At 38.3% G+C, this 13,590-nt stretch overlaps 1 protein-coding gene across 3 annotated transcripts in view; it reads right to left on the bottom strand.

Moving 5' to 3' along the window:
• Esco1 (establishment of sister chromatid cohesion N-acetyltransferase 1) overlaps positions 1-13,590 on the bottom strand; it is a 47,438-nt gene that overhangs the window by 16,340 nt on the left and 17,508 nt on the right. For all 3 annotated transcript variants that reach the window (XR_002822036.1, XM_004635783.2, XM_023720357.1), the window contains exon 6: positions 10,352-10,483. Coding sequence is in view for 2 of the 3 variants with exons in the window: in XM_004635783.2 (XP_004635840.1) it covers positions 10,352-10,483 (132 nt within the window). In the remaining variant the exon portion in view is untranslated. The remainder of the gene's footprint in view (positions 1-10,351; positions 10,484-13,590) is intronic.

Raw genomic sequence — 13,590 nt, 5'->3', positions numbered from 1 at the left:
CTTGGGAGGCTGAAAACAGGAGGATCACTGAGTCCGATCTACACAGTGAGACCCTGCAGACCCTGTGCCAAATACATTAAAAAAAAAAAAACAAATATTGCAAGAAAAAAAAAAAGAAGTACCTCATAGTGAAAGAGACTCAGGACACATACCAACCAACACAGTACAAGAACCTCCCTAGGAAGGAACAGCACAGGAAAAGTGGAGAAGCTTTCAGCCCTGATGAATCCATGATTTTAAAGGAATCAGTTCATTTTTAAAGGTGCAGGGGGGGCTGGTGAGATGGCTCAGTGGTCTAAAGCACCTACTTAGAACAAGCTTAGCAAAGCACAGGGACCGCGGTTCAATCCCCCAGCACCACATGCCAGCCAACCCTGCCCTCTGGTGGCCTGAGCTGGACACACACACACACACACACACACACACAAATAAATAAATAAATAAACTAAAAAAAAAAAAAAAAAGGTGCAGGGGCTAGTGAAATAGCTGCAGTCAGGGAAATAGCGCAGTAGAACAAGTGCAGCCTGAGTTCAATCCCTGGTTCCGCTAAAAATAAATAAATAAATTTTTAAAAAGGTGCAGTTACATTCTTAAGCCATTACAAACTTTTTTTTAAAAAAGGATAATCTTTGTCATTTAGAAATATCTATTAAGGGGGCTTGCGGGTTAGCTCAGTTGTTTAAATGCCTACTCTGGCAAACCCAGTCAGACGCGGAGGGACCCCAGTTCAAACCCCAGCTCCACCTGCCTTACCAGACCCGCCATTAAGGTAGCATGAGCCAGCCAAAAAAAAAAAAAGCAATCCTTCTAGAAATATGTATTAGGGGCTGGTGAGATGGCTCAGTGGTCTAAAGCACCTACTTAGAACAAGCTTAGCAAAGCACAGGGACCGCGGTTCGATCCCCCAGCACCACATGCCAGCCAGCCCCGCCCCCTGGTGGGCTGAGCTGGCCACACACACACACACACACACACACAAATAAAAAAAAAAATAGAAATATGTATTAAAATGAAAATGTGAAAAAATTAAATAAATAAAATGAAAATGTGATACATGAGCTTATAAAATAATTGAGACGGCTGAAAGATAACTGTCCGTGATTGATAATTGTTGAAAGTAGGTACGGTTTTACATCCATCTATGACAGAGAAGGGAAAGGGAGAGGATAGATAGAATATTAATCTTAACTAAGAAATTCAAACCACCTATTGACAAAAACCCAAGGCTGCTCATTTATTGAGGAAAAAAAAAAAAAAGCAAAACTAGTCAGCATAGTAATTAAGTCAAAGACTGGCAGAAGTAGTGACTCCAACATGAACACAAAGTGTCCCTGGGATTAAACATCATCTATTTTAAAGCCTTAAAGCTGGGGAGGGGGAAGAAGGAAGGGAAAGGAGGGAAAAGAAAAAAGAAAACAATCAGAAAGAGAGGAAAAAAATGGAAACAGGCCTTTATAAATGGAGAGCAGGAGAGGGATTGAAGGGAAGATAATGAAATGGAAAAAAAGGAATCAACTATATCATGTACAGTAACAAATTCTCTACATGAATATGATCATTATATCTAAAATATGCCAATAAAATCTGATTAATAAAAAATGAACAAGTAAATGAAAAAATCTTAAAACTTCAAAAATAAACTACATTAATTCATCTATCATAACTGGGCATGGTAGCACACCTCCCAGTACCCAGGGAGACTGAAGCAGGAAGACCACCACGAGCCCAGCCTGGGTACATAGTAATTTCAAAACCACTCTGGGCTCGTACATAATGAGATCCTGTCTCAAAAAAATAAACAGGGCCAGGAAGATGGCTCAGTAGAATAAGCGCTTCCCTAGCAAGCGCAAGGATCTGAGTTCAATTCCCAGTTCCGCAAAAAAAATAAAATAAAATAAAATAAAATAAACAAATAGAGTTGGGGAGATAGCTCAACTGTCTAAACACCTCACAAGCACAAGGACTCAGGTTTGATCCCTGGTAGCACATGCCACGTGAGTCCCACACAGGCCAGCCACCAAAACTGGGCACAGTGGGGCATGCCTGTAATGCCAGCACTAGAGAGGCTAAGACAGGAGGATTACTACAAGTCTGAGCTTTGTAGCAAGACTCTGTACCAAATAATAAATAAAAAGACTAAAAAATAAACTTGGTCAAATATTCTAATACTTCTTACAGAAAGCATAAGCCATTACCAAAAAAACTATTAAAATATATAATTTGTTGAATGGATTTTAAATATAAGTATTTATGTATATATGGGGGCTCTGGGGAGATAGCTCAGTAGAATAAGCACTTGCCTGGCAAGTGCAAGGGCTTGAGTTCAATCCCCGGTTCCACAAAAAAAAAAAAAAAAAAAAAAAGCGTATCTCTATGTATATATGCTTTATAGTCACCAAAATATAAGCAAGAATAAAATAAACTATAGCATAATGATTTAAACTATTTCTCCCGACTTATCTGTGTTCATGTTCATTACAGGGTGTATCTCCATGACTGTCTCATGCCACCCAAAAAAGGTTCAAGCCACCAATGGGACAGTGATACATGTGCCAGAGGTATAGTCAGTGTTAAATACATGTTTTGGACATTTCTTAGCAAAAATAATCTTATGTTAACAATATTATAAAAATGTGTCTCCAAAAAACGTGTGTCTAGTCAATTTAACTATATTGATGTTTACAGTTGAAAAGTTTTAAATGCTACTATTAAACTTTGAAAGTGATAAATATATAGAAATTCAATTAACTGAGGAAATATTTATTACACACCATATGTGCAAAACTTAATCTAAGCAGTACAGCATAGTGGACAAAATGCTAAATATCATAAAGAGCTGTCCACATTGGTACACACACTGTGATCCCAGCAACTCAGGAGGCTAAGACAGGAAGACAGAAAGTTGGAGCCTAGCCCTGGCAATCCGCAAGACCCTGGCTCAAAATATAAATTTCAAAAAGGCCTAGCATGTAGTTTAGTAAAAGATCACTTGTCTAGCTAGTATAAGGCTCTGGGTTGAGTATCATAAAGAAAGACAGGCAGGGAGGAAGAGAGAGAGAGAGAGGGAGAAAGAGAGGAGGAGAAGAAAGGAAAGGAAGGGAAAGGAAAGGAAAAGGAAAAGGAAAGGGAAAAAAACCCTAAATTTAATCCAAAATGCTACACGTGAGATATGCTGCCTTGGGCAAATCACCTAATTTTTCCAAACTCAGGTTTGTCCATCTATAAAAATGCATTTAAAAAAAAAAAAAAAACTATAACACAAAATTATTGAGACACTAATTGAGAAAACAGTATAAAATATTGAGCATGATGTCTCACACAAAAATAGACCTCCTTGGGGGCCAGGGAGATAGCTCAATAGAGTAAGTACTTGCCTGGCAAGCACAAAGTCCTGAGTTCAATCCCTGATACCACCAAAAAAAAAGGGCCTCCGATATATAACAGCTTCCATTACTACTGCAAGACAGCAATTAAATGTATTTTCTTACAAGTTTTGATACCTTCATGCTTTATAAGGTCATTCATGATCTGACCACTAAGCTGCCTCTTCCAGCTTCACCTCTTGTAAAGGCTATCTAACAGAACATGATGCAATCATAAGTCATCATGAAGTATTTCTGTGTTGCCAAACCACTGTTTCACCACAGCCTGATAGCCCTTGTCCTCCTGAACTCAGAATCCTACTTTTCCATTCTAACTCTACTTAGGTACTGACTTTTTCCAAACTCTGCCTGACATCTCTGTTTCTCATTCATAGTGCATATATTCTAAAATCTATTTCTCTCATATTTTCTATACTATTTACATAATTTATTCTTCTCTTTTACACTAATCAATGAATTTTCATAAATAAATAAACTATTTATTTATTTATTTATTTATTTATTTATTTATTTGGTACAGGGTCTCTCTATGCAGTTCAGACTCACAGTGATCCTCCAATCTCAAGTCTCCCCAGCACTGGGATTACAGGCATGCATCATCACTCCTGGGTTCCAAGGCCAGCAGGGCATGTGGTACCAGGGATCAAACTTGGGTCCTTGAGTTTGCCAGGCAGGCACTTAGACCGCTGAGCTATCTCCCAGCTCTAAATTATAATTTTTAATATAATTTTTTAAAATATTTAGTACAGGGTCTACAAGGTCTTACTACACAGATCAGACTCGTAGTGATCCTGTTTTTTTCAGCCTCCCAAGTTCTGGGATTACAGGCACATGCCACCAAACCCAGTCTCATTCACCCAGTCTGATTCTCTATCTTGGCCTGCGGGCGGTGAGGGGGGGCCTACGCAGGTGCTTTAATCCACTAAACTATCTGGGCAGCCCAATAACAATAATTTATGCTAAAGTAGTATGTGTTTTCCAACATCCAACTTCCATTCCTCAAATATACTAACAATGTGTGGACATGTGTGTATGTGCATAAATGTAATTTGATGATAGTTTTCACTATGGCCCTCCATAGTAAGGCTCCTTTAAATATATTTCTAATAAGAATATTTATAATCCCAGATCATTAAGAATAAATAAATCAATCACCAGAAACAAGGCCCAGAGAGAAGACACAAAAGTGCCTGCCTGGCAAATACAAGGTCCTGAGTTCAATCCCCAGTACCAAAAAAAAAAAAAAAAAAAAGAATGTTACCTCTATTATTAGTATTCAAATGGAGACAAATTATATGAAAGCTATCTAGAGAGAAAATATTAAGAGGGGGCTGGTGAGATGGCTCAGTGGTCTAAAGCACCTATTTAGAACAAGCTAAGCTAAGCTAAGCAAAGCAAAGCACAGAGACCGTGGTTCAATCCCCCAGCACCACATGCCAGCCAGCCCCGCCCCCTGGTGGGCTGAGCTGGCCACACACACACAAAATAAATAAATAAATAAACAAACTTAAAAAGAATCACAAAATAATATAAAAATAAAATATTAAGAGATGTACTTTCTGTGATAGAAAGATTACCTGTATCATACATACACAATTGTTTGCCTGACCCCCAGGAAAGAACTTCTAACACTGACACTTATAACAAAGATATTTATAAATCCCAATGACTTAAAATCAATACGTACTGCTCCTGGCAAAACCTACAGATACAGTCAGGCATGAGTATAGCTACAAAGGCCAAATTTAACCTCTTGCTCATTAAAAGCACAAGGTGTGCTTTCTTCTGAGACAGTGTGGGACTTAAAAATACTTTTTGCTACATTTTCAGTTGGGCTCAATATGTAATCAAAGCAGAACAAAGCAGAACTTTTTTTCAGACTGAACCCAGGGTTTTCACACTGAGCTACAGCCCCATCCCTTTTAAAATTCTGAGATAGGCTGTCACTAAGTTAATCATCCAAGGTTGGGCTTAATTGAAACTTTGAATATAGGTTATGTTCCTTATTTAGGAAAAGTAGACAGAACAAACTTCATTAGCCCTAGCCTTTCCTGGCCTATTCATCCTCCTTGAAGACGAAGGAGATCAAGAACAAAGTATTTTTCAACATTCACAGAGAAATCTGATTAAAAGCTTTTAAACAACCTTTTGCACACTATTCTCAATTGTTCTTTCCCTTACAACCAGAAAAGACTTAGAAGCCTCCAGCTATTGTCCTAAACCTATTTAGTCAGCTGGATTCCAAGAAAAACACAGCCTCACCTGAATAAACTACCACAAACACAATCCTTTCACTGGAATTCCATCCCCAAGCCCAAGGATTCCTCCAAAGCTACAAAACCAGGACGAGATAATGATCAACCACACCCCAGCTACTTGAACAAACCCTTAAATGAGTCATTAAAGCCTGGCTTGGCCTTTTCAAGGGGACCAGTGAGATCCTCTTCAGAGTGTGTCCACCTCTAGCTACTACTCAGGCTGGATTTCTTTCCCTATCTTCTCTTCTAAAGGCCAATTAAAAAGCTTTTCCTCTCCAAATTTGTGCTTTAATTTTAACTTCCATTATCACTAAAAGTAAGGACTCACACTAACTGGTAAAGGAAGAAGTTAGAGGGATTAGTTGCAACTAATGGTATAGGTCACGCTCATCCCCCCTCCAGGATTTGTGGACACTTTAAAAATAATACAGAATTTTGGATTGGGGATATAGCTCAGCGCAAGCACCTTCCTGACAAACACAAGGTCCTGAGTTCAATCTCTGGGTAAAAAAAAACCAGAACTTTATTGCACATTTCATACTGAAGGCACTTTTCTTCCATCATAAGGCCCTCTATCTCAAAGCAAAATTTCTGTCTAATATCTGGAAGCATTACTTCTATGCCGTATTTATAAATACAATGGTCTGCGTGAAATACGGGGAAATCAACAAAATAAATATATTAAATTTTGAAACGTAAACTTAGATGCTTCTTATTCAAATTTCTATTTATCAAATCTCAACACAATATTATTAGAGCATCTGGCTTGTTTAATCATGGAAATTCAATGAAAATCAGACCAAATTCCTTACCCTGGTTTGGTTTCTTTCCTGCAAACAAACCTATCCCTGTAGACCCCAGTACTTCCAGCATTTGGGGAAACTAACCAGGAAGATCACCCTGAACTACTTAGCAACTTAGTGAGACCTGTCTCCAAAACTTTTTTAAAAAGAGGATGGAGACTGAGGATGTAGTTCAGTGCAAAGGCCCTGGGTTCAACCTCCAGTACCACAAAAACATTCAAAATCAAAATGTCATAACTAATCAGCATCATAGTTTGCCAGCTCATTGCACACAAAATCTAATTCAATCATTACTCTCCCAAAAGACATTATGCTTTTTCCTACTTTAGCTCTATTATGTCATCAACTTAAATCTTAAAAGCTCGTCTTGAGGTTCTAACAGCATAGGACAGCTACTCACACCCTTGACCAAGGAAACAGTCCTCAATGAGGGATGACTGGTCTCTCCAATCATCAAAGAGCACACAGCTTCGAGAAGACACATGGAGTAGCAAAGGGCTAAGGAGACCCCTGCCCAGCCAGAGCCACCACATCATCAATGGGATGACAGATGTTGCAGCCAGATCAGCCTTACAATCAAGAGTTACTTAAATCTTACTGGTGATTTTTCATTTCTTTGATTTTGTTCTTAAGCTTGAAGGCAAGGACATATGTTGCCTATATATTATCCTTTTTCTGGCCTGATGACAATTGAGAACAGTTGCTACTTTCTAGTCTCACCTTAGGAAATGGTACCTCTGTTCATAAAGGAAACTCAAGTAATTCCTAGGTCTAAATGGGAGTCCAGGCTCCACCAGAAGCATTGAGAGTTTATTTCTGCAGTATGCTCAGTAGTAAAGCACTTACGTGCCTAATGCACAAAGCCTGTAATCCCACCACTTGGGAGGCTGAAAACAGACAGATCAGTACAAGTCTGATCTGTGTAGTGAGACCCTGTAGACTCTGTACTAAATACATTTAAAAAAATTAAAATTAAAAACTAAAATAAAAATGTTCAATTAAAATGTAAACCATACCACTCATTGTTTCAAATTTACTCCATTTTTTAATCATTTATTCATTTACTTGGTACTGTGTCTCACTACACAGCTCAGATTCACAGCAATCTCCTGTCTCAGCTTCCCCAGCACTGAAATTACAGCTGAATTACTTCCCTAGAGAAGTAATAACCATTCAATTACAAATAAGTGGTATCTTACTTTTACAATGTTAAACTAATATTTAAATTGTTGTCATAGTACGAACTGATGCCCATCTAGCCTGTTTTGGTTGACTGAAATTACACCTAGTTTTGGTGTCAGGCACAGTGGGCCCAGGGTTCCAGGGCGGGCACAGTGTGTGTTACTGGGGATCAAACTCAGGTCCTCGCACTTGCCAGGCAGGTGCTTAGACTGCCAAGCTATCTTCCCAGCCCCAACTTATTCTATTTAAATAGACTCACACAAAACAAAACTTTAGTTCAAGTTCCTGAACACTGCCCATTTAACACGAATTAAAGCCAGAACAATGGATGTCTTCTATGTTCTTCTCAATAGTAAAATAGGCATTTAAAATTATTTGTTTTGTCAAGTACTTACAAGTGCTTAAATGTACAACACAACAAACACAATGTTTTAATGCCACAACCCAAAATCAAGAGCTCAGATGAAAGAACACGATGGTTTTTAACCTTTATGTGTACTATATTAAAAAAAAAGCTACAATGCTTCAGAACATCCTTTCATGCAGACAAGTACATCTGCCTTGATCCTTATAGCAAAAGTCAGCATCTACTAAACTCAATTCTTTCTCTTCAGCTTACTTCAAAACTAAATAGGATAAATCCATAACGCTGTCCCATCATAGTAGGTACAAGAAGAAGGGGTCTGCTGGGACCAGAGTCAATCTTCCTTCCCTAAATTACTGCAGTTGTTTTTGGTTTTGCAGAAGAATCAGAATACTTTTAGGCAATGACTACAACTTTGCTGCTTCAGTCAACTTCCTCTGGTATCCTCAAAGAGCAGGACAATTATTTCCTGCATTGAATGGTTTATTGTAACTCTCAGGAGTTAAGAATTTTCCTAAAGTACCAGGCATAGTGGTGTGCACCAGTAAGTCCCAGAACTTGTGAGGCTTAGGCAGGAAGATCACGATGAGTTTGAGGCCAGCCTAGGTCACACAGGGAGTTAGAGGCCAGCCTACACTACAATGACCCTGTCTCAGAAAAACCCCAAGATTTTTCATAAGATAAACAACTAAGAGGGCTGGCCAGATAGTTCAGCAGACTAAAGCACCTGCTTAGGCAGACACAGGGACCGATCCCTGGCAGGCCACACACCCCACACCCACCAACCAGGGCAAACTGAGATGGTGACTGAGACGGACATGGTGGCGCGCTCCTGCTATCCCAGAACTTGGGAGACTGAAAACAGAAGGACCACAACCAGTTTGATCTGTGTGAGACCCTGTATAAATACATTAGAAAAAAAAAAAAAAAAGAACTAAGGTTTTCACATAAACTGTTTATAATCTAAGAAACTAAACGATCACCAACATTAAAGAATGTAAACTGAAAGCCAGGAATGGTGACATACATCTATAATCCCAGCACTCTAGAGGCTAAAGAGGACTGCCAGATTTCAAGGCCAGCCTAGGCTACACAGTGAGTTCCAGACCACCTGAACTACACGGCAAGACTGCATCTCATAAGAAAAACCGTAAGCTGAATAGAAATGACTTCTACCATATTCATGTATGTACAATGAGCTGAAATATTTTTGTCTGATAACTGTTCTGTTTAGCTACCTGATGGAACAGTTTTTCTTTGTTTAAAGGTAAGGATATTAACATAGCCAAATTAAAAAGATACATAAATCATTACCTAAAGAGTCTATATTCACACATCTATCTTCCTTAGTAAAATGGTAGAAAGGAACATACATGGTAAAGGCAGATGTATAAAAGATGACCACAGCAGAGAACCAAGAAAGAAAACCTCGCCTATCCTGAGTAGAAGAAACTAGAATGAAACAAAGAGCAGAAACTCATCAACCAAAGTTAGATGAATTCAATTGAGTGAATAATGACCTTCAATGTAATCCACATCTGATGCCTACATAGAGGCCTATACAAAATGAATTGGTGATCTCAGTTCAGATATCCTGGAGGTCTTAACGTGAGTGCACAGTACTGAAGGTAACATGTGTAGGATAAAAATCAATTCCATTTCAGATATGGGTAAACAGCAATTACGTTCAATTACTATTTTCACAAGATATCGGAAATGGTTCAAAACTGCTAAAAATGCTTTCTGGTTTCAAAAATAGTAATAGTATTACTTAATATGCCTCAAAGGCATTTACATTTAAAATATATTTTATGTTAAAATATATTTTATACTAAAACATTATTTTGTGAGTTTTTTTTTTTTAAGTACAGTAGATTTTTTTAAGTGTTGATGAGACAACTCTTATGATAGCAAAGGTAAGCTGAAGGAGATCCACAAAACACCTACTGGTTAGAATATGTATCACTATCACTCCTCAAATACAAAGCTCCACCAAGCTACATGAATATTACATAGGATAATTACTAGTAAACAATTATTAAAATCAAAGGAAACTTTTAAGAAATCATTCAGAATAAATAGCATTCTTAGAAAAAGTATCTTTTACTTTTCTAATATCCACAAAAACTATTTTAGAAAAATAATTTAAAGATCCTACAATATAAACCGGTCAGAATAAACTAGCTGGTATTTATACTCAACCTTGTTGAATAATAAGCCAGTATATACATTACATGTAGTTTATATATGCTGTACCCCCAAACCAGAAATTTTTCACAATTTACACTTGGCAATTTATCTCATTTAGTTCCTGAATTAATTATATGACTTACATGTTAAGAGTTAACAAATTCCACTTACCACATATTTTACAGCACTTATAAACTGGTTGTGAAAAAGAAGGTGTTGAGTTTCATCTTCTGGATTTGAGGCTGTGTAAAGCATTCCACAAACATTACAGGACACTGCTCCAAATCTTTTTTGTCCAGCATCCTATTTACAAAAAACAATTAAGGTTTTTTTTTTCTTCTTTCTAAAGAATTCCTCCAAAACATCAGCCTCAAAGGCTATAACAGGAACATCTATCTCCCAGCACTCTGGGAGGCTGAAGCAGAAAATCAGAAGGTGGAGTCCAGCCTCAGCATTCAGAGACCTAGCAAGAACCTGCCTGAAAATAAAAACAGCCCAGGGGAGGGCGCACAGCAGTGGGGCTACATATACTCAGTTCAGAGGCCCGAGGTTCAGTCCCCAGCACAATTCTTTTTTCCTTGTATAGCACATGACAAGTTTGAGAAATTGATGAATATCTCCAATACAACAAACACAGTCTAAAAGTTACAGATAGCAGATACTCTATAAATGAGAAAACACATTTCACAGCTCTAACAGTTATACTGCTAAGAATGTATAACAGTACTTGCTTTGGTAACAATATAATAACAGACTCTACAAGAAATAGTGTTTTATAAACTATTTTGCTAGTATCTTAACCTGTTCTTTTTTATATTTCGGTAGTACAGAGGACTAAGCCCAGGGCCTTCACATTGCTACCTCCTCAACCCTTTATTCTTTAAGGTCTAAGTCATTAAATTGCTCAGGCTGGGCTTGAACCCGAGATCCTCCTGCCTCAGTTTCCCAGAGTGCTGGGATTACAGGTGTGTGCCACCAGGCTCAGCTTTTATTTTTAGAGACTGGGTCTCATTAAACTGACCAAGCTGGCTTCAAATCTGCCTCAGCCACCTGAGTAACTAGGACTGCCGGCTAACCAGTCAGTTTCTAAAAGGATAAAAACATAAAATTACAGCTATAGTAAAATATAACTAAGTATCATTCATTTTTAGGTGTACAATTTGGTGGCATTAAATAAAATCAGGCTGTACAACCAATCTATAACTCTTTAATTTCTAATACTGAAATTGTACTTACTAAACAACTCATTGCCCCCTACTTCCTACTCCTTAGTAACCACTATTCTACTTTCTAACACTAAATCTCAATATTCTAGGTACCTGATATAAGTGAAATCACACAGTATTTTCTTTTTATTATGAACTTAATAAACTTGGTGTTCTGCTGTATTTTTTGAGACAGGGTCTCGCTATACAGCTTGGGCTTTCCTTGAGCTCACTTTTAGCCCTGGCTGGTCTCAAACTTGCACCAGCCCTCCTGCCTCAGCCTCCCAAGTGCTGGGATTACAGACATGCAACACCACAACTGGCTACAGCATATTGCTCTTATGTTTTAGCTATGCTGCACCTAGTATCAGGATTCCCTTCCATTGCAAAGCTGAAAAATGTTCCATTGGATATAGGAATACGTTGTTCCTATAGTCATCCATCATATTTGGCTTGCTTTAAACTTTATGCTTCAGTGAATAATGGACACAGATGTATAAATATGTCTTTGAGAAGGTAGTTTCATAGAATTGATGAAGTATTCCTACCCAGGTTTTTTACTGATAATTTGGAAATACCAGTCCTTGTGCCATATGTTCCCTATTAGGCTTAGTATACCTAAATGAGCAAAACACACAGTACTTTCAAAAGCTATTCACTGAACTATTAGCACTATCTTGAATTCTTGATCAGCACAATCCAAAAGAAACAGGACTCGCAAGTCACTGTAAATTCTCTAGTAGTGGGCCAGGAAAATAGCTCAGTGGCATAAGCGCCTGCCTGGCAAGCACAAGGTCTTGAGTTCAATCCCTGGTACCACAAAAAGAAAAAAACAAAATTCTCTAGTAGTGATGTTAAGGAATGCAAAAAGGAACAGGTAAAATTAATTTTAGTAACATTTTAACAAACAAAACCAAACAGTGCAACACTTTACACTCTTTTATTGTCATAGTCTTTAAAACACAGTAATTATGGGCTGGTGAGATGGCTCAGTGGTCTAAAGCAGCTACTTAGAACAAGCTTAGCTAAAGCACAGGGACTGCAGTTCAATCCCCCAGCACCACATGCCAGCCAGCCCCGCCCCCTGGTGGGCTGAGCTGGCCACAGACACACACACACACACACACACACACACACACATAAATAAATAAATAAATTTAAAAAAAAAACACAGTAATTAAAATTTACACTTATGGCATTGTCTTAGTTATTTTGAGGCACATTTGAAGTATTCAACAGCTCCATATAACCCCCATATTTGACAAGAAGCTCTAGATTCTTTTTTTCATATTTTAGGGAAGGGTCTACAGGGTGTTGAGGGTCTCACTACTGGATCAGACTCGTAGTGATCCGCCTGCTTACAGCCTCCCAAGAGCTGGGATTACAAGCATGCACCACCACGCCCAGTCTATAGACTCTTCTTTTCTAATCCAAACTCTCTACTACATTGATTTGACAAGAGAAACATACTAAACATTATAAAACAAAAGTTTTCCTCTCACAATGCCTTCTAAAAAAAGTCTAGGCAATTTGTAAAGTTATTGTCTGACATTAAAGTTAAAAATCTGGGGCTTCCGATTTGATTTGAAACTGACTCATTGCTGTTTATCAATAAAACTTTGAAAAAAATAAATAAATAAATAAATAAAAATTAAAATTAAAAAAAAAAAAATCTGGGGGCCAAGGGGCCGAGGAGATGGCTCAGTGGCATAAGAGCTTCCTTGGCAAGCGCAAGGACCTGAGTTCAATTCCCGGTTTCACAAAAAAAAAAAAAAATTGGGGGGCCGGCAAGATAGCTTAGCAGTCTAAAGCACCTACTTAGCAAGTACAGGGACTGCAGTTCAATCCCCAGCACCACATGCAGCAGTAGCCCTGCCCCCAGGGCAGGCTGAGCTAGCCTCCAAAAATAAACTAAATAAAATAAAAAATAAACTAAATAAAATAAAATCTATTGTCCAGCCTCAAAAAAGAAATCCTAGGGCTGGCCAAATAGCTCAGGCACAGGGGCTGGGGGTTCAATCCCCAGGCCTGCCAAGCTGGCCCCACCGCAGGGGCATGCTGAGACAGCAACTGAGACTGGGTGTGGTGATACGCACCTGTAATTCCAGCTCTTAGGAGGCTGTAAACAGGCAGATCACTACTAGTCTGATCTAGTAGTGAGACCCTGAACACCCTGTAGACCCTTCCCTAAAATACAAAAAAAAA

Source organism: Octodon degus, unplaced genomic scaffold (assembly GCF_000260255.1).
Source record: "Octodon degus isolate 3935 unplaced genomic scaffold, OctDeg1.0 scaffold00075, whole genome shotgun sequence".
In the NCBI taxonomy this organism is placed as follows: domain Eukaryota; kingdom Metazoa; phylum Chordata; class Mammalia; order Rodentia; family Octodontidae; genus Octodon; species Octodon degus.
The sequence above is the reverse complement of the archived record's forward strand: the minus strand, read 5'-3'. Positions and strand labels throughout refer to the sequence as shown.